Here is a 21,309-nt window from a genome sequence, read left to right as displayed (position 1 = left end):
AAGTGAAAGTGGGGGCTGGGAATATGGCCTAGTGGCAAGAGTGCTTGCCTCCTACACATGAAGCTCTCAGTTCGATTCACCAGCACCACATATATAGAAAACGGCCAGAAGGGGCACTGTGGCTCAGGTGGCAGAGTGCTAGCCTTGAGCAGGAAGAAGCCAGGGATGGTGCTCAGGCCCTGAGTCCAAGGCCCAGGACTGGCAAAAAAAAAAGAAAGTGAAAGGACATATACAAGGCCAAACTGATTTGCTTACTTTCTCTGGCTAGGTAAGAGTTAGGATACAACCTTCCCTCTTGGAACTCTAGTCCAATCCACTCCTTCCCACCTTCGAGCTCCAAAGGTAAAGTTAGAATTGGTACGTTATTTTCCCTTTAACAGATTCAGTGTCAGAAAAAGAGACAATATTTTGTCTCTTAGGCAAAACCAGGATCACCTCATTTATTTCATTCTTTTGATGCTGGTCCTGGGGGTTGAATTCAGGGCCTGAACACTGTCCCTGAGCTTTTGTGTTCCAGGATAGCCTTTTATCACTTGTCCCACACCTCCACTTACAGCATTTTTGGTGGTTAACTGGAGATGAGTCTCATGACTGTCCTGCCCAGGCTGGCTTCAAATCATGATCCTCAGATCTCAGCCTCCTGAGTAGCTAGGGTTACAGGCATGAGACAGAGGTGTCTGGCATCGAGCCTTGCATTCTTACTTGGCTTTTATTGCTTGTGGCTAGTGCTCTACCACTTAAGCTACATCTTCAGTCTCACATTTTGCTGATTAATTGAAGAGTCTCTAGGACTTTACTGTCCACACTGGTTTTGAACCTTGATCCTCTAGGTCTCAGCCTCCTTAGGAGCTAGGATTATAGACATGAGCCACTAGCAAGGGGCAATCCTTGTTTTTTTGAGACAGGGTACCATTATGTTTATTAGACTGGCCTTAAATTCATTATGTAGTCTAGGCTGGCCTCAAAAGCAAAATCCTCCTCCCTTGACCTCCTGAATGGCTGTTATGACCTTTTCTTCAAACTATTTGTTAGACTCATCTAGACATCCTACTACTGCCACAAATTCAGCACATATAAACTGTACCTCTCCAGATCTGCTTAATCCAACTCTATTTCTACATTACTGTAAACATCTTATCAGTCACCAGACTCAAAACTTTAATAGTTATCATTTTCCCCCTGCTTTAATTCATCCTACCAATCAAGAGACATTCTCCTAAGTACATAATAACATTTCTGTTCATCCTGTCTCCATTCTCTGACTCTACCTGTTTCAACGCTTGATGCCTCCAGTGAGACACCATAATAGTTTCCTAATTTATCTCCATACCTCCAGTTTCTTCCCCTCCAGTCCTCCTATACACCACTGCCAGATGTATCTTTCTAAAAGTAAAACTAATGACACACATCTATTCAAAAACTTCCAGTAGATGGTCTGGAAATATGGCTTAGCGGTAGAGTGCTTGCCTTGCATGCATGAAGCTCTGGGTTCAATTCCTCAGTAGCACATATACAGAAAAAGCTAGAAGTGGCGCTGTGGCTCAAGTGGTAGAGTGCTAGCCTTGAGCAAAAAGAAGCCAGGGACAGTGCTCAGGCCCTGAGTCCCAAGCCCCAGGATTGAGAAAAAACAAAACAAAACAAAAACTTCCAGTAGAGCTGGGTACCAGTGGCTAATACCTATGATCTGAGATGTGGCAAATTGTGGTTTGAAACCAGCCTTGACAAGTAAAGTCCCTAAGGCTTTATCTCCAAAATAACCAGTAAAAAAAGTTGACCTGGAGGAGAAGCTCAAGTGAACAAGCAAGCTGAGTAAGCAGGAGGCCCTGAGTTTTTATTCAAACCCCAGTACAAAAATAAACAAGAAAAACAGCTGGCACAGGTGGCTCATTGCCTGTAATCCTAGCTACTCAGGAGACTGGGATCTGAGGATCATAGTTCAAAGCCTGCCCAAGCAGGAAAGTCCCTGAGACTCCAACTAACCACCAGAAAACCAGAAGTAGAGCTGTGGCTCAAAATGGTATAGTACTAACCTTCAGCAAAAAAGCTAAGGAACAGCACCTAGGCCCTGAATTCAAGCCCTAGGACCAAGGAAGGAAGGGAGGAAAAACAACTTTCAGCAGTTTACTGTTCCCTGTTGAGTAAGGACCCAAACTCTTTAGCCCTATAAGAAAGGTCTTCAGTGGTCTAACTCCATCTTCCCTTTCCAGAATTCTCACTCTTCTCCTTTACTTACTTTTTGTGCCTATCAAAACACACTGTTCACTCTCCTTTAAACATACTGAGTTTTCCTAACTACACTTCTACTTAGGTTATTCCCTCTACAAGAATTACCCTTGCTTCTCATTTCTCTATATGGTTCAAACCATTCTAAGCCCTTTCCAAGGTCCAGTTCAAATGCTACTTCCTCCATAAATCATTCCCTAATCACATTCCCTCCTTCATTTCAGCCAGGAACAACTGTCATATTCTTTCATTTCTTTCTTGTGCCATTTGTCCCTTTTTACTCTGTTCAATTTTATTGTCAAGTGATGTACTTATGTAAGGTAATGAGTACATTTCTAGTCATACTTATTACCCCTATAGTCACATCTTATACATTACTGGCCCTAAGTAAAACTAAAATCAATCTATGAATGAATGAACAGTAATTGTGTGAACTAATCTTAGCTTATCCAGAGCTAAGAAAGTCATTGAAGCAAGTACAATGTTTTACCTTTTTTTTTTGCCAGTCCTGGGGCTTGAACTCAGGGCCTGGGGACTGTCCCTGGCTTCCTTTTGCTCACTTGAACCACAGCACCACTTCCAGCTTTTTCTGTTTATGTGGTGCTGAGGAATCCAACCCAGGGCTTCGTATATTCTAGGCAAGCACTCTACCACTAAGCCACATTCCCAGTCCTTACATTTTTTCATCCCTCACTGTACTCAGGGCAATGCTTTGTGCATAAGTACTTAATAAATATTTGTTGGCTAAACATATTAATTTTTGAAATAAGAAAGAGGGCCAGTGGTATAGCTCAGTTGTAGAGCATTCACCTAGTACTATTTACAAGGACCTGGGTTTTATACTGTACTATAAAAACAAAACAAAAACATGAAACAATTCTACTTATCCTATTTTCACTCCAGCTCTCTTTCCCAGCCCCTCAAACCCTTCTTAAAACTCATGCCTGGGAGCTGGGAATATGGCCTAGTGGCAAAGTACTTGTCTCATACATGAAACCTTGGGTTCAATTCCTCAGCACCACATAAAGCCAGGGACAGTGCTCAGGACCTAAGTTCAAGCACAAGGACTGGGAAAAAATAAACAAACAAACAAAAAATACCTGTTTATCCAAACCCATATCCATGTTCTAAACCCAAACCCATAGAATCTTGTCTACTGCAGCTTACCTCCTGATGAGCCCTTGTCAGGGCATCCACTGAAGTTAGGAGTGTTGACATGAGGTGGGACTGGGTCACTAGTTTGAACACCTCGCTTTGGTTTTTTGGCTGACATCAGAGGGTCAATCTTTAAGCCCTTTAGGGCTTCAGTAGAGAGATTACGTTTGAGTACAGCAGCCTTTTTGTAGCCATCATACAATCCAAAAGCAATGTCTCGGTTGGCAGTTGTCCAGGAAATTCGTAAATCTACCAAGTACAGCTGGTGTGTATGAAAGGCAGGATCTCCATCTCGAGTAGGGAGCTCCTAAGAAACAGAAAAGAACCTCAGCAAAACATGGACAAACATTCCGACCATTGCTTCTGTACTCTGGATGGGAAGAGACAAGCTTCTTAAATAAGAAATCTGAGGGGGCTGGGGATATGGCCTAGTGGCAAGAGTGCCTGCCTCATATACATGAGGCCCTGGGTTCGATTCCCCAGCACCACATATACAGAAAATGGCCAGAAGTGGCGCTGTGGCTCAAGCGGCAGAGTGCTAGCCTTAAGCAAAAAGAAGCCAGGGACAGTGCTCAGGCCCTGAGTCCAAGCCCCAGGACTGGCCAAAAATAAAAATTAAAAAAAAAATAAGAAATCTGAGGCTTAGCAGTAGAGTGCTTGCCTAGCATGCATGAAGCCCTGGGTTCCATTCCTCAGCACCACATAAACAGAAAACGCCAGAAGTGGTGCTGTGGCTTAAGTGGTAGAGCACTAGCCTTAAGCACAAAGAGGCTCAGGGACAGTGCGTGCCCAAGCCCTTTCAAGCCCTGAGTTCAAGCCCCAGGACTGCCAGAAAAAGAAAAGAAAGAAAGAAATCTGTACTGGAGGATTCAGAAAAATCCTGGAGAAGAAAAACTAAGCAGCCTTAGTTGGTATATTATATAGCATTCTAACTTTGTTTTATTTTTTTGCTGGTATTGGGCTTGAACTCAGGGCTTGGGCCCTATCCCTTTATTCTCAAAGCTAGTGCTCTCTATGGCTTAAGCCACAGCTCTACTTTCAGATTTTTTTTTTTTGCTTGAACTCAGGGCCTGGACACTGTCCCTGAACTTCTTTAGCTCAAGACTAGCATTATACCACTTGATCCACAGCACCACTTCCAGCTTTTTATGTTTATGTGGTACTGAGGAATCAAACCCATGGCTTTATGCATGCTAGGCAAGCACTCTACCACCAAGCCACATTCCCAGCCCAACTTTCAACTTTTTGTGGTTAATTGGAGATAAAAGTCTTGAACTTCTGGACTGGCTTTGAAGCATGATCCTCAGATCTCAGTATCCTGAGTAGCTAGGATCCACCACCTAGCTAAATGACAGAATTTTAAATTAAGCTGGTTATCATGGTACCAAGCTAGTAACACTAGCACTCAAGAGGCTGAAGCAGAATTGAGAGTTCAAAGCCAGCCTGGAATATATACGTAATAACACTCTGTCATAAGAACATAAATAGCTTGACACTAGTGGCTCACGTAAGTCTAGCTACTCAGGAGGGTGAGATCTGAGGATCACACAAGGTTCAAAGCCAGCCCAGGCAGGAATGTCCGTGAGACTCTTATCTCCAATTAATCACAGAAAAAGCTGGAAGTAGTGCTGTGGCTCAAGTGATAGAGTGTTAGCCTTGAGCAGAAACGAACTTAGGGACAGCACCCAGGTCCAGTTTGAGCCCTAGAACCGACAAAAAAAAACAAAGGAAGAAATAGGTGAGGGGCTGGGGATATGGCCTAGTGGCAAGAGTGCCTGCCTCATATACATGAGGCCCTGGGTTCGATTCCCCAGCACCACATATACAGAAAATGGCCAGAAGAGGCGCTGTGGCTCAAGTGGCAGAGTGCTAGCCTTGAGCAAAAAGAAGCCAGGGACAGTGCTCAGGCCCTGAGTCCAAGCCCCAGAACTGGCCAAAAAAAAAAAAAAAGAAATAGGTGAAAACAGGAGACCTTTAGAGTTCAATTTCAAGTACAAAAAAAAAAAAAGTAGGTAATATAAAAACATAAAAAAAAATTCAATTTAAAGTCTTTCTCTAATTGAAGAAAGTCAGCCCTAAATGAGGTGCTAGTTACTTAACATGCAAAAGGCCCTGGGTTCAATTCTTAGTACTAGATGGGGAAAAAATTGTTAAAGGAGAATGAGAAAAGGAATTTTGGGGGTTGGTGGGTATGGTGGGTGTATGTATGTTAAGAGACTAAATTCATTATACATGCTGGACAAGGATTCTACCACTGAGCTACAACCCCAGCCTGGGAATTTTCAAAGAAAGATCTAGCTAGCATGGCAGCAGTAGCTGGAAATGGTAGTAGTACACACCTGTAATACCAGTATTCATGATATTAAGGCAGGAAGATCTCAAATTTGAGGTCAGCCTGGGTGGCACAGTGAAACCCTATTGAAATGAGGACACCGGGGGCTGGGGATATGGCCTAGTGGCAAGAGAGCTTGCCTCGTATACATGAGGCCCTGGGTTCAATTCCCCAGCACCACATATACAGAAAATGGCCAGAAGTGGTGCTGTGGCTCAAGTGGCAGAGTGCTAGCATTGAGCAAAAAGAAGCTAGTGACAGTGCTCAGGCCCTGAGTCCAAGCCCCAGGACGGCCAAAAAAAAAAGAAAGAAAGAAAGACGGACACCATATAACTAAACAAAATGAGTATATCATAAATTAATGACATACATACTTGGAATATAGTTAAGAACTTAGCCTAAAATATGGTCTGAATTGTGTGTCCCTGAATTCATGTCCAAGCTCTAATTCCCAATGTAATTAGGTCTAAATGAGAACAAGAGGATGGGGCCCTCATGATAAAATTAGTGCTCTTTTTGTTGTTTTTTGTGTTGCCTGGGGCTTGAACTCAAGAATCTAGGCGCATCCCCCAGCTTTGTTGTTGTTGCTGTTCAAGGCTACACCATTTAAGCCACAGATCTACTTTCAGGTTTTGTTTCAGTCTTATGGACTTTCTTGCCCAGACTGGCTCTGAATCATGATCCTCAGCTCTTAGCCTCTTGAATAGGGAAGATTACAGGTATGAGCCACCAGTGCCCAGCTCAGATTAATGCTCTTATAAAAGACACCGGAACCTGTGCACACATTTGCACTCCTTATCCTTCCCCTACCCCTTGTGCCATTTGTGGATGGAGGGCAGCCACCTGCAAGATAGACAGGCAGGCCCCACTAGAACCTGACCATACTAGCAGCCTTCAGTAGTCTATATTTTGTCCAAGCAAAGAAAGATCTTAAAAGTAACTGAGGTAGTAGAGACTATAAGTTAATACCTCCTCAGCCATGCGACTGCTGTGTCGATTGCTGTGTCGTTGGTAGGTGAGGGAAGACAGGCTTAGCAGGTGAGTCTTTGTTACCAAGGGATCAAGGCAGTGATCAGCATTCTCTTCAGAGGGCGAGGCCATCAGGTGAACAGTCACCTGACTTAGGTCACTCACCATCTGAGTCACACTCCAGTCAGAGATGAGGCGCCGCATCACTGTGCCTGCTGTGGGAAGGAAGCACAGAGTCCATGCAGAGAAGTATGAAAGGATGATGTTGTTACAGAGGAAGTTACAGAGGAAGGAAATGGACTAGAGAGAGGGGAAAGATAAGGAACAAGCCAGAAGAATATGAAGGGGAAGACCCATCTTACCTTGAGGAATAAGCCGCTGAGTCCCCCGAGTGAAGACATGGCCCTGACTACACTCAATCTGGATGCCCCGTTGCTGGGCAAAGGAAGCCCAATAATGTACCTGCAGCAAGGTATCATAAGAATAAAGAAAGGATGGAGGGAAGAATGATTAAGGAATATGGTTAGAAGAAAATAGGTAAACCAGGGAAGGGGGACAAAAGTTAAGATGACAAGAGCCTGACCTGCAACTGAGGAAAAAGTGCAGTAAAGGAAAGCTGCTTGTAGTGCTGGCCAAGCTTTTTCTTGCTAGGTTTCAAGTTATTGAAGAGCTTCCCCCTACAGATAGGTCTTGTGACACTAGTCCAAGTTGCCCAGAAGTTTTGCATCCAGCGCAGAGTACTACTATATAGCAGAATTCGGGGCTGAGATATTGCTGGAAAGGGAAACATACACATCTTAGCTGTGGTAGAACATACAAGTGAAGCTAAGTTTTTCTTTCCCTAGCTTCAGGTTTTAGAGGCTTAAAGCCCACCCACTTTGTTTCATAGTCACTACCCACAGCAAGGAGCTTCACCTTCTGCTATAGTCTGAATGTTTGTACCCCTCAAATTTTCATGTTGGAAAGGTACTGTTGAAGGTATTAAGTGGGATTTCTGGAAATGGAGCAATGATTCAAGTAGTAGAGAGCCAGGCTTGAGCAAAAAAGCTCAGGAACAGTGACCAGGCCCTGAGTTCAAGCCCCAGGATGAGTATACACAGATACACAAAAGGAGGACTTTTTTGAGGTGATTAGGTCATAAGGGCAGAAACCTCAAAAATGACATTATATATGAAGCCCAAGAGAGTGCATGGCTTCCTTTTTACTATGTGAATATACAACAAAAAGGTGCCATACCAGATTGAACCTATTAGAACCTTGATCTTGAACATTCCAGACTCCAGAATGTAAGAATCAAATGTCTGTTGTTCAGTAGCCACCCAACTTATGATATTGGTATAGCAGTCCAAAAAGATATTACACCTCTAGGGGAAAAAAAGACAACCAAATTCTCCTCTGGCCTTCGTGTTCCCTCTCTTTCCTTCATGCTGAAGTAAATCGTCAGTGTCCAAGCCCATCCTTCAAGCCCTTCCTCCCCATTACCCCAGGCCCAAGCCTCACTCCCGCTGTGCCGAGTCAGATCCATCTTGATGGAGAGATTGAGGTTCTCAGAGCGAAAGGCCCGGTAGGAGTCATGGAGCTGGCCCAAGGGCACCTCGGGCAGGAACTCTGGGGCCCTCAGAGTGACACTGTGGTGATCTTGAGGGTTCCCATGGCACAGCCACTGCAGGTCCAGCATCATGTAGAGGTCAGGCAGGTGAAGGAAGCAGCAGTCGTCATACCTGCCTCACAACGGAGCCCCAGCCCTCAGTGACCTGGTCACTTACTTCCCCTTGGGTCTTCCCCTCTCCCTCCACCCTGAGTCTCCCACTCTGTTGAGGCTCCACCCTTCATTTCACTCACTTAGAGGCTGTTCTCACGTTGACATCCAAGTCACCTTTGAACACAAACTGACCAGGTTTCCAATGAAAAGAAAGGTGGCTCCATTCCCAGTGCATGTTTTCAGTTGTATTATATGGATCCTATAACCATCCCCAAAAACATGGTGAGGTATAGGTAGAAATCAGGATCTTTCTCTTATTCCCCTGAATGCTATACAGGCCCCAATCATATCATCATCCTAATAAGAAAATGACTCTATGGGACAACTCACCTCAGTGGCCAGCTGATGCAGGTTTGCCTGCTCAATGTCCATGCGCCAGTCCCCATGAAAGAGAAGGCGGCTCTTGTCCCACCAGGGCAAAGGTGGACTGGGGTCAGCTGAGGGCTTGGTCAAGAGGTCCACACAATGGCCAATTAGTGTCCAGGCTGGATCCCAGCATGGGCCCCATACCACTGTGTACTGAAAGATTTCCGCTGGGATAGAGAAACAAAGGCAACAGGTTATTACACAAGTTCACTCCCATCTCTCTCCTTCACCCCAAAAGGTTTCCACTTACCTCCCACCTCAGCCACCACAAATGTCCCTCAGCCAAACCAACTCTCCCTTCTACTCACAGTGAAAGTCATGGTAGAACTTGAGTGGTGGCATATTCCTCTCTACTGCCACATTACCCCATGGGAGCCCCAAGTGCAGGATCTGACGTCGACGGGAGCAAGTTTGACCACTCTGCTCAGTGCCCACAAGTCGACCCATAAGCCGCCAATCACGAATCTCAAACAGGTACCTTGGATAGTCTCTGATCCGAACTGTTGTTATAGGGAATATACAATGGCTATTCAGGAATTGTCTTAGCATTCTCAGGCACTGTTTTTCCTTGCCACTTTAACCCATCCATGTTCAGAGATGAACTGTGAGTGGGTAAGTACTAAAGCTTTGTAAAGAAGGTCATAGAGACCCTGGAGAAGGTGGTAAAGGGCACAGATGCAAGAGCCACAATAACCTTAGAGATAACTGTTCAAAGATAGGCACTGGTGGCTCATGTCTATAATGCTAGCTTCTCAGGATACTGAAATCGGAGGATATGGTTCAAAGCCAGCCTGGGCAGGAAAGTCCATGAGACTCTTATCTTCAACTAACCACCAGAAAATCAGAAGTGGTGCCGTGGCTAGCCTTGAGTGCCAGCCTTGAGAAAAAAATAAGACTGTTGGGCTGGGGATATGGCCTAGTGGCAAGAGTGCTTGCCTCGTATACATGAAGCCCTGAGTTCGATTCCTCAGCACCATATATATAGAAAAGGCCAGATGTGGTGCTGTGGCTCAAGTGGTAGAGTGCTAGCCTTGAGCAAAAAGAAGCCAGGGAAAGTGCTCAGGTCCTGCATCCAAGCCCCAGGACTGGCAAAAAAATAAATAAAAGACTGTTCTAGTTGTCTCTTTATGTCAGCAAAGCAATTTCAGGATCAAACTCAGGAACAAAGAAAGGGAAAGGGAGCCTATCTAGCCCACTCCATCCACCTCAAAAGAGCCACAATTCCTAATATAAACTTATCTTGTTTGGAATCACCAACAGCAGGCACCACAAATAAGGAAAGCACTACTTACCCAGGAAGGTCTTAACACTGCATTTGAGCATGCGACACCACTGAATGACAAGATCTATTCCTTCAGCAGGAAAAGGGCTTCCTGGATCAAGCTCTCGAACCTGCTCTAGCACACGCTCAGGTCCATGGAAAGAGGCATCTGCCAGAGCCACCAGTTCTAGCCCTGCCAGGCTCCAAGTGAGCAGTGCTCGGCGCATGGGTGTGTTGCCATAGAGACGGCGGGAACGCTGGATGTAGATTTCAATGTTTTTGCGTTCCAAAGAGACATAGAGCTCCTCAATTTTTCGAGCCGGCAATAACTCTCCATGTTGCTTCCGAAGGGCAGCCACTTTGGCATCCAGCAGCTGCAGTCTTTTGGCACTTTCTTTACTTTCATCCTTCATCAGTTCATAGTTATCGTGAAGTTTCACCTCAAAAATGTCATCCAGAAAAACCCACGAGAAGTGCTGAACCTTCAGGAGTAGATCAGGTGGGAGTGAGGCTGGGCTTGGAGAGGCCCAAATGCGAGTCCCTTGATGGAGCCCCTTAAGCCACTTCTGCACTCCCACGGCCTCATCCAGAGTTCGAGAGAAGTCATACTGATAAGGGAACTCCACTGAAACTGAACCAAGGGAGAGGAGCCAAACACGATTTCGGAGGGTCTGCAGTGTAGGGAAGGGGTTCCGGTGGAGGATCATCTCCTCTAGCTCTGGTAGCAACTGCACCTCCACCTCCTTGAAGTTGAAAATGCTATTACCATCAAAGCCAGCAGCCAGCTCTGGGCAATAAGCTTGCAGTGAACCTCCATGCCGATTCAGTGACACACTCTCTGCAGCTAGAGTAATGAACCTATCTTCAGCTACAAAAGCTGTTAGTTTAGCTGTGTTCACTTCCAGTGTCAGGCTTAGCAGTCGCCTAGGTAGAGATGACTCAGGGGGACAATCTTCTGGCTCAGAATTGGTTCTTGGAGTCTCCAATTCAAGGGATGGGACAATCTTGGGAAACAGAGTGGCTCTTAGTAAGTCTCGGCACTGCAGGGTAGCTAGAACATGCTGGTACAGGTACATGTGATCTTGGGGGCTCCAGAGTAAGGTCAGTCCTGCTCCACATTGAACCTTTAGAGTACAAGAAAAAGAATTTATCAGTCACAATGTCTCAGAACAGTAAAGATGGCAGGGATTATTATACATGTACAACTGGCTCAAGAACCATCTCCATCCACAAATCTACCCTGTAATTAACCATACTAATTACTGCCTTGCTTGGTTCCCCTGAGTGCTAATATGCTGAGCTAACAGTTATCACTTACCTTGCACTGACACTTTTAGTTCTCCTCAATGGGATTCTAAACTGTCTAAGAGTAGGAGCCATGTGTTTTATTTATTACGGCATCTACCACAGTATATCCAGCAGGCACTCACAATTAAACTCTCTAGTAACCACTGCAATTTGAAATGTTCCATGAACTGTTTGCATCTTGACTTAATTGTCACATAAGACAGAAACTGACATGTGAAAGTGTACATCAAGGAAGAAAGTGAATCTTTGCCCAGCTTGAAAATAGTTCTAACTAGGGGCTGGGAATATGGCCTAGTGGCAAGAGTGCTTGCCTCGTATACATGAGGCCCTGGATTCGATTCCCCAGCACCACATATACAGAAAATGGCCAGAAGTGGCACTGTGGCTCAAGTGGCAGGGTGCTAGCCTTGAGCAAACAAGAAGCCAGGGACAGTGCTCAGGCCCTGAGTTCACAGCCCAGGACTGGCCAAAAAATAAATAAATAAATAAATAAATAAATAAATAAAAAAGAAAATAGTTCTAACTAGCTAAATGGACAAATAAAATTTACATTTCAGAACAGATAAGTTCTCTCATAGTCTTGTCTCTAAAAAGGAACCTCTTCAGTTTCTAAAAGAAGAGGAAGTCTGACAAAGCAAGAAAAAAAGCCCACCTTCCTCTAAAAAGACCTCCCATCCATTGTACTCTGAGAAGAAAGATACTGGAAAGCCTCTCAAAAATTGTGAATGCCTCCATCTTCAGATCCCTTCTAGCCTTCTGAGCAGCCAAAACTTCGAGAAAATAACACCAATTATTTTTAAAGGCCTCTATTTTTCAGAAATTTATACTGAATTATTTATAGTTAAAAGTATATATCTGGTATCTCTACCCTCAAACCTAGGGCACAACAGACTAGAGGGAGTGTAGCTTAAACCAGTTGATCATAAGTTGTAAATACTGGAGTTTAAATATTCTCTTTAGTTTCATACACATTTGTAATTCCACAGTAAAAAGTGTCTATAATGCCAGCTACTCAGGAGGCTGAGATCCAAGGATCAACAATTTAAAGCCGGCCCAAACAGAAGAGTCCGCAAAACTCCACCTCCAATTAACCAGCCAAAAAAATGGGCTAGAGGTATGGCTCAAGTGGTAGAGTGCCAGCTGTGAGCAATGAATAAGCAGATGAAGTGAGCTTGAGTCATCCTTGAGTTCAAACCCCTGTCCTGGCCAAAAAAAAAAAAAAAAAAGTGGGGCTATTTTTTCCCCCTAAGTTTCACAACATGAGATAAACACTGAGAAAGGCTCTAGATGGCAGGAAAACTCTGCGGAACCTCACCTCCTGGCAGGTACATTACCTCTAGAGAGCGGATGCTGCTGTGATAGGTAAGGGAGAGCATGGAGAGGCTGAGTACTGGAGCAGGGATGTCAGGAGCCTTGCAACAGGGCTGCATCTTCTCAGTAACTGACTTCACTAGGGCAAGAACGAGCCCTTGAATTCCCACAGTGGACGTCTCAGCACTGCCCAGAATAGTCAATGTGTCCAGTCGTACCTCCAAAGCACCTAATATCCAGAAACCACATCAGTTTTGGTACTCAGCTCTCAAATGGCAACTACTGTCCTCACTCTCCTTCCTTACTTATTCCTCACTCTTCTCCTTTATTCCCCTTACTCTAATTATCTTTGCTTTCCAAACCTTTCCTAAGCTTACTTCTCATGTCTTAGGGAAATTTTCCCTTTCCCCTCTTTAACTGTATCCAGCAAAACCAAAGAAGTTCCCTAATTTATACAAACTGTCTAGAGATATATTATTTGTTTCCTAGAACTAAATATACTAGAAAACAAAAAGCCACACAGCAGCCAGGTGTGGTGGTGCATACTTGTAATCCTAGTACTTCAGACACTTTGGCCTAGGGAACAAGGAAAGCCTGGGCTACATAGTAAAGTCCAGTCCAGACTGGACCATATAAAAACCCTGCCTCAAGGGGGGAAAAAATGACATAGGTTTCATTTTCTTAGTTTTACTTGATAATGTGTTTTTCCTAAGTCCTTAAAATAGCAAGAAGGCCAATAGCTTTTTTACAGGACTTTTCAGTATCTCAGGACTTCAATATAAAAAAAAAATCCAGGGCTGGGGATATAGCCTAGTGGCAAGAGTGCCTGCCTCGGATACACGAGGCCCTAGGTTCGATTCCCCAGCACCACATATACAGAAAACGGCCAGAAGCGGCGCTGTGGCTCAAGTGGCAGAGTGCTAGCCTTGAGCGGGAAGAAGCCAGGGACAGTGCTCAGGCCCTGAGTCCAAGGCCCAGGACTGGCCAAAAAAAAAATCCAAATGAGGAGACTGAACAGCACAGCATAATCTACTTAGTTTATCCAAATCAGCACAGACCCTCTTGTCCCACTTACCAACCAGGGCAGAAAGAGTAAACAAATTCATATCCTCCACCTTCAAGTCCACCTTCCACAGTAATGTTACAGAGTCCCCCAATGACGATTCCCTAGAGACAGCTGACTTCCCAGATTGTGGACTCATCAAAGATAAGATACGAGACAGACATTGAGCACAGGTATCTGAAGCTTCTACTTGAAGTCCTCGGATGGTACAATCAAGAAAGAGGGTATCTGATTGGGTACTGGACAGGCCAAGAGGCTGATTATAGCTCCCCTAGGAAAGAAGCAGGACTCCACTGAATGCATGTGGATACAATTTTGTCATACTCTGATTTATCACATACTCCAAAACAATATTCAATGTTCTGAAGTATGTCAGGACAGGCATATATGTACCCCTACTCAACCAAAGCCTCCACCTACCTGTAGTGTGAAGGAGTCCAGGACAAGTGCTTCACCCCAAACATGCATATTAGGTGGATGTGGTGCCCGCTGAATGTGGGAATCACTGCCCACACGCCAACAGAGGTGATCCACAGTTAGGACACTCCGTTGATGGATACTTTGTGGCCTGAGGTGCTGGTAATCTAGAAAAAAAAAAAAAAAGGTGGGAAAGAGGACTTCTCTGAACCACTGTGGCCATCAATTAGGCCTAGCTCCACTAATGAACAAATTCTGATTTATTTTCCATCCCAGAGTCTTACCCAGAGAAATGGAATTGAATCCCAAGGCAAAAGGTGGTGTATCTCCAAGCTGAATGGAAATGTTGACATTGGAGATGGAGGTGCCAAAGATGATGGGAGCCAGAATCTGGGGGAAGACTCTACACAGGAACAAGACATCATTGTTTGATAAGAAGTAATTGCAACTTCCTAGCAAAGGACAGATTCCCAAAGTTCTCAAGTCAAGGTGGTGATTATGTATATTTTATGATTCTTAGAATGAACTATAACTAGAAAGTAAAAGACTAAGCTTGTCAGATTGCTGTTAATCACAATAGTAATCTGCCAGAACCCCAGAAAAACATGCGGTTAAACAACATGAAATCGCCATTTCCATGGCCAAATAGAGTAAACAACAGTACTTTTTCCCCCTCTTATTTTTTTGTGCCAGTACAATACTGGGGCTTGAACTCAGAGCTTCACATTCTTACTCAGTTTTTTTCACTCATAGCTGCTGCTCTATCAACTGAACCACGCTTCCATTTCCAGCCTTTTGCTAAGTTGGAAGGACCTTAAGTCCTCTGTGCAATACAATGCAAGATAGGTCTGTAGACCTAACACTGACACCCAGTAACCTAAGGTATATAAGACAAGACACTGTTTATTATTTAAGTTCAACAAATGTTTGTTTTATAAGGCACTGTGGAAAGTGAGGACACACACAAAAAAGGACAGCTTTCTGCCATCAAGGAGTCTAATCTGACAGGGGCACATATAAAACAGGATTGCTTCTAAGACTAAGATTTGAGGGGCTGGGGATATAGCCTAGTGGCAAGAGTGCCTGCCTCGGATACACAAGGCCCTAGGTTCGATTCCCCAGCCCCACATATACAGAAAACGGCCAGAAGTGGCGCTGTGGCTCAAGTGGCAGAGTGCTAGCCTTGAGCAGGAAGAAGCCAGGGACAGTGCTCAGGCCCTGAGTCCAAGGCCCAGGACTGGCCAAAAAAAAAAAAAGATTTGGGGAAGAACAATCAAACTATATATTTAAGAGCTGGGTGCATAGGACTTACCTAGCACCCAAGAGGTCCTGGGATCAACCCACAATACCACAAAAACAAAACACACACAAAAAACATGTAACACAACATGCTGCTTTGGATAAAAGGGAATCCACCTGAGAAAATGGTGGCTAGAAATAAAAATAAAACTGACCTCTTTTTCCTCTGCTTAAGAACAGATGAAGCAGACCCTGGGGTCTCCAGTGCTAGCATTTGAAGCCAGTGAGCAAATTCCTGGTGCCGGTAATGAATGATACAAGTGTTCAGGACTAGAGAGGCTGAGAAGTCAATAGTGGTCACCTGGAACAGAGAACCAAACTGAGTTTGGGTTTTACTTCTTTAGCCATAGTGCAACAATGCAGAAAGAACATAGAAAGTAAGATACATGGTACCACAGCACACCTGCACACTAGCCTTGAGAGAGTTGAGGCAGACAATCCGTTGACGACTTTGGGACAGCAATAACCCATCTGTAACAGAGGACAAAGGAAGGGCAGGAGGTTAAAAAAAAAGGGGGGGGGGGGCCAGAGACAAAAATAAACCAACACTCATGAACTAGGGTTATTTTCTCCATTCCCTTTCTCCTTAGTTACACTGATACTGTTAGGAAGACCACGTGGAGCATGAATCAAGGGAGTGCCTAGTCACATCATGCTCAGTACCAGTACCCCCATCCATGAACCTTCTAGTAGGAGTTCAGTGCTCATCTGTGCCATATCTGAGTTTGCCGTGAAGTTTCGAAGGGGCAGTTGATCCTCATCACGGTGGTACAGGAAATGCAGGACCTTCAGTGTCCAAGTCAGGTGCCTGGTGAACCAAGGACAGATTCTGGCTCAGAAAGATATAGAATGCCATTCCTACTTTCTTTCTCCACATAAAAAAGCTCAGTGCAGCTGCTAGATTGCAGAGATCTTAGCATACAGCTTGCATCATCAGTCCACACTGTGTCACGAGACCTCACCTCTTTTGACTATTCATAGACAACACCACACTTGTGTTCTCCATCTTCACTTTGACTTGGTCTGGCAGCAGCTGGAGGAGGTATAGGCCAGGCAGAGTTGGCTCAGCCAAGTTTTCTGTCAACTCTGAAAACATGAATAAGCAACAAGCACGAGAGCCATTAATTCTTAACACTCGATTCCTTTAAGAAGCCTTGCCCTCTTCAACCAATCCTCCCACATGATGTAGGCTAAGCAAATGCCCAAGTAAATCTGTCCACAAGTCAAATGTACCACAAATCCATGTGCCATATCCCCCTCCAGACTCTATCCCTCTCCAGACTCCCTAGAGTAGGTTGGTATAACGGAAAAAAATGTAGACTTTAGGTCTAAATAATTTAAACCTTATTTTCACTATTAACTGGCTGTATAACCTCAAGCAAGTTACCAAGCTAACTGTCCTAAACTAGACTGCCTTATTTGCAAAATGTCGAGAGTTTAGAAGAATATATAATACACTATATAGCTCTAATTCATGATGGAGCATTCACTTAGCTCAAGGAAATGTCCTATTTCCTCTATCCTTAGAGTCAAAGGCCATGGTAACCAATGACTCACACTGATATGCGTAATAAAACTTGGTTTTCTTCCAAAATAATTCCTGAGAACAAGGCAGCCAAGAAGTTTAATGATTGGTGCTTTACCTGAACAGGAAACAGGCTTGGATGGTCGGCTTGAGCCTTGACACAGTAGCTGACTATGGAAGAGTCCTTCATGTAGCTCAGCATGAAGAGTCCACACACCTACAGCAATAGCTTTTAGATGCCAACTGCTAATGCCAACCTTTAGACACAGGTCCAAGGCCAGTGACAACTCCACTAGGCAGGTGTCCTCCTGTAAGGAGGATTCATTTTTTAATTATATACAGGAAGTTTGACCACAATGGTCTGGAACATTGGATATTGCCTTGGGGAAAATCCATAGGGACATACAATGTAGAATGTAAGACCTAAGCTCCTTTATATTATATTAAGGAGGAAGCAGAAGGAGCCATTAGAATAACCACAGCATACTCACCAGCTGACCACTCTTCAAAACTTTGCTGTTGATCTTAGATAAGCTCACCTCACAGATTAGCCTACAAGAGAAAAACAAAACACTAAGAGCACTTGGCCCCTTTCCACATCATCTACCTTCAATCAAGTCCTGTTGCTAAGAAGGGACAAAAGTGAAAATACCTAATCCTAGCCTCTCCTGTTGCAGAGAACTTAACATTCTGATAAAGAAGCTTAACAACCATTTCCTCTGAAGCAACTCCAAGAATGGCACTACTACCAGGATCCTCTCTACCCAGTACTTACCTTTTCCCATCACTATCCAAAAGAAATCTGCTTCTACTGATCTGAATGTGCCACAGGGACTCAGAGGTAGCTACCTTGAGAACCATGATGTTTATAGCATCTACATGAATGGAAAATAGCTGGAAGAAATGAACAATAATAAGGTATCACTCTTAGCATTATGCCCTTGTCAAATAGTAGAAAAATCCACCCACAATTCCAAATCTTCTCCCTTAATAGAAGCAGTCTCACTTGGCAGAAGATCTTCAACAAGGATGGACTGAAGGACAATGACTTTGGATCCACCCCAGTGTTCTGAGAAAAGGGAGCAGACAGGCCAGAAACCTTCTGTAGATCTGTTCTGATGCGTACTTCTCCAAAGCACAGGGCAACATAGTGTCTGTCCAGAACAGAAACCTTACTGTAACTGGGTCCATTCCTTCCATAGCAGTCTCTTCCAAAACCTCACAATCATCCTCCCAATCTCCCAAGAAATAAGAGGTCAAATGACAGTCTCAGAAATTGTTAGTTTATCTCACAAAACAACACTCAGACTAACATGAAGTATCCAAAAACCTACCTCTTTCCTTGGGCTAAAAAGTCTCTGTAGAAAACTCTCATTCTTCAAATCTCAACCCCAAATTATTCCCCAAGGAGAAAAGTGAGGATATAGGGTACTCACGGCAGATCATGGCTAAGGAATTTGCTGGAAATCCACAGGTTATCAATTTCCTTAAAAAAAAAAAATGGGGAAGAAAAGTGTATATTCTAGTTGCTGGGTAAGCAATGAACTTTACATGGCAAAAAAAAGAAAAAGAAAAAGAAAAAGGTTCTGGATCACAGAAACAGGAAGTTTTGTTCACCCTCCTACTAAATATGCTCCATTCTATTTCCACTGGTTTCTTTGCTCAGCACTATGTATCTTGCTCCATTTCCTCTCTTAAATTAGTACAGTAAGCTTTTCTGTTTCTGGTTATCTTTCTGCTGTTTCTTATGTTCCCCGGACACTCTGTGCCCTATAAGCATTCAGAATTAACATGCATTTGTGATATGAGAGTATATTTATTACTGTGACTTTACATACATGTACAAAGTGTACTTTAAACAAATCCACTTCCTCCATCATTCTGATCCCTTCCTTCTCTCCTCCCTCCCATAATCTTTTCTTTTTTGGTGCTGGGTAATGGTACTGGCTTAAACTCAAAGGCCTTTGCAATCACTTAGATTGTTCCACTATGGCTGGCACTCTACCATTTGAGCCATGTCTCCATGTCTCCCATAAACCTTTTTTTTTTTGTGCCAGTTCTGGGGCTTAAGCTCAGTGCTAGTGTGCTGTTCTACCACTTGAATCACTCCATTTCCAGTTGTTGTGGGGTTTTTTTGCGAGGGAGAGGGTTTGCTTAATTGGAAATTAAGAGTCTCATAAATTTTCCTGCCTGGACTGGCTTCGAACCCTGATCCTTGGATCTCAGCCTCCTGAGTAGGATTACAGGCATGAGCCACTGGCAACCAGTGATCAACTTGCATTAATACCAGTTTTCCCCAACTGGCCCTAAGATTATCTGAGCAAGCCAGTATTAATAAGAATGGGGTTACCTAAGTAAACCACAGGATTTTTCACACATTTTTATTAATAAAATCAGTTATGAAGGCTGGGAATATGGCCTAGTGGTAAAGTGCTTGCCTCATATACATGAAGCCCTGGGTTCGATTCCTCAGCACCACATATATAGAAAAAAGCCAGAAGTAGTGCTGTGGTAGAGTGCTAGTCTTGAGCAAAAAGAAGCCAAAGACAGTGCACAGGCCCTGAGTTCAAGCCCCAGAACTGGCAAAAAAAAAAAAAAATCAGTTATGCAAAAAAGGGATTTAATGCATGTTGGCAAATAAAGATTTTTTTTAAGATATTAATGTAGAGAGCTTGAGATGCATGCCCTCAAGGAGATGAAAAAAAAAAGGAATTAAAACTTGTAATTCAGCAGGAAATGGCAGCACAAGCTTGTAATTCCAGCACCCAGCGACTAAAGCAGGACTGAAAATTCAAGGTCAGCCTGGGTTGCCTGGCACATTACAGGGGGGAAGGCCTAGACTAAGAAGCAAGACCATCTCTCAAAACAAAAACAAACACAAGTTGTATCTCAACTGGATCAATCTACCCTTCCCCCCCCCCCCCCCAACACACGCCAAAGGAGAGATTCCCAGAACTCACCACTGTTTGCTGGTGCTGCTGAAACTTAAGACTAACATTCTGGATCCAAAAAAAGCGAAAGGAGCCGATCTTTAGTTCAGCATGCAGCTTTCGCTGACACCACCTGGTGGCCAACCTGACCACAAGCCACCTGCAGAAAAATCCGAGTTCTAAAGGCCCTCACCCAATTAGGGCTTCTCACTCACCTCGTAGGTCCAGACAGCCTGGCAAAGGAGTCGTTTATCTTGTCTCTTAAGGTGTTCACACAATCTTATCTACATTAATCAGAACCCCAGGCCTTTACTTCCTGGTAGCTGGATCAAACTAAACCCCACCCTCCAAGACAGAGGAAAAAAACAATCAATCCCTCAAATCCTTAGGCATCCTAGGTAGAAAAGGACCCTAATAGGAATCTCGTGTCAAATGGGCTACTGCACCCCCCGGAGGGTCTCGGTGTCCGCTCCCACCCTCCAGACAGGTGTTCTCCAGAAGGCACTGGGAGGTCACACCCGGCCAGATCAAATGCCGCTCGGCCCCGGACAGCCAGTCCTTCTCCTGACCTCGCTCCCTCGGGCGAGGCAGCAAGTGCCCTTCGCGCTGGGTGGAGGGGACATACGGGGCGAGGAGCAGGAAAAGCAGACCGCCGAGAGAAGCCCCTTCTTCACGCAATCCTATTCAATTCCTAGTCTCCTCGTTCCTTCGGGCCCCGCCCGCTGCTTCCGTCTCCCCGCAATCGAATCCCTCCAGGCATCCTGACCGCACGCCCCCTCCCCTCGTCGCGCGCCCCTGCCTGAGGCCCACCCCCTCCACCTCAACCCGGATGACCGGCGCGCGCCCCCTCCTCAGCCTCCCCTCCCCTCCCCGCTCCTCCATCCCCACCCCCACCCCCGACTGCGGTGGCAGGAAGCCCCTCACCGGCCTACGAAGAGGGCGATAAGCGCAACCAGCAGCAAGACCAACAGTGCGAAAAGAAGCAGAGGCATTTAGGTCCGGGTCCGGCCCGGCCTGGCCCCGGTCCCCGCCATGCCGGGCCCGGACGCCGGAACCGTGCAGCGCCGCCCGCGGGTCAACCAGCCGCGCGCGCAGAGGCAACGCAGAGCGAGGGGGCGTTGGTGCGCGCGCGCGCCCCGCCCCCGGACGCTCGCCAGCCAGCCAGAGGCCTTCCTCCCCGGCCCGCCCCACTCTCCTGTGCGCGTCAGCCAGCAAGCGGCCTTGCTCCTCGGCCCGCCCCTCTCTCCGCCGCGTCAGCCGGCTTACCGCCTTCTTCTCCGTCCTCCTGCAGCCCGCCAGTCAGCCAGCGGCCTTGCGCCCCGCGCCCCGCCCCGTGCCCCGCCCCGTGCTCACGTCCGGGAGGGCCGGCACGCAGCGTGCGCGAAGTG

The 21,309-nt window shown here is 45.2% G+C and overlaps 1 protein-coding gene across 2 annotated transcripts in view; it reads right to left on the bottom strand.

Moving 5' to 3' along the window:
* Positions 1-21,016, bottom strand: part of Kiaa0100 (KIAA0100 ortholog) — a 36,203-nt gene extending 15,187 nt beyond the window's left edge. The window contains exons 1-24 of one of the 2 annotated variants that reach the window (XM_048364925.1): positions 20,846-21,013; positions 19,952-20,081; positions 18,428-18,477; positions 17,998-18,145; positions 17,767-17,885; positions 17,483-17,543; positions 17,110-17,299; positions 16,429-16,552; positions 16,150-16,274; positions 15,870-15,937; positions 15,622-15,767; positions 14,452-14,570; positions 14,171-14,334; positions 13,763-14,021; positions 12,711-12,916; positions 10,100-11,192; positions 9,116-9,307; positions 8,772-8,974; positions 8,522-8,640; positions 8,180-8,400; positions 7,263-7,453; positions 7,042-7,141; positions 6,680-6,894; positions 3,391-3,685 (exon numbers count right to left, since the gene is read on the bottom strand). In XM_048364925.1, the coding sequence (XP_048220882.1) occupies positions 3,391-3,685; positions 6,680-6,894; positions 7,042-7,141; positions 7,263-7,453; positions 8,180-8,400; positions 8,522-8,640; positions 8,772-8,974; positions 9,116-9,307; positions 10,100-11,192; positions 12,711-12,916; positions 13,763-14,021; positions 14,171-14,334; positions 14,452-14,570; positions 15,622-15,767; positions 15,870-15,937; positions 16,150-16,274; positions 16,429-16,552; positions 17,110-17,299; positions 17,483-17,543; positions 17,767-17,885; positions 17,998-18,145; positions 18,428-18,477; positions 19,952-20,081; positions 20,846-20,913 (4,606 nt within the window). In that variant the 5' untranslated portion in view covers positions 20,914-21,013. Of the gene's footprint in view, positions 1-3,390; positions 3,686-6,679; positions 6,895-7,041; positions 7,142-7,262; positions 7,454-8,179; positions 8,401-8,521; positions 8,641-8,771; positions 8,975-9,115; positions 9,308-10,099; positions 11,193-12,710; positions 12,917-13,762; positions 14,022-14,170; positions 14,335-14,451; positions 14,571-15,621; positions 15,768-15,869; positions 15,938-16,149; positions 16,275-16,428; positions 16,553-17,109; positions 17,300-17,482; positions 17,544-17,766; positions 17,886-17,997; positions 18,146-18,427; positions 18,478-19,951; positions 20,082-20,845 lie in introns of those variants that run through there. The other variant, XM_048364926.1, reaches the window with a different exon arrangement.
* Between the last annotated feature and the right edge of the window lie 293 nt (positions 21,017-21,309).

The sequence above is a fragment of the Perognathus longimembris genome, chromosome 17 (genome assembly GCF_023159225.1).
Source record: "Perognathus longimembris pacificus isolate PPM17 chromosome 17, ASM2315922v1, whole genome shotgun sequence".
NCBI classification, from domain to species: domain Eukaryota; kingdom Metazoa; phylum Chordata; class Mammalia; order Rodentia; family Heteromyidae; genus Perognathus; species Perognathus longimembris.
Note: the sequence above shows the minus strand (reverse complement) of the source record. Positions and strands in the feature narration are given on the sequence as shown.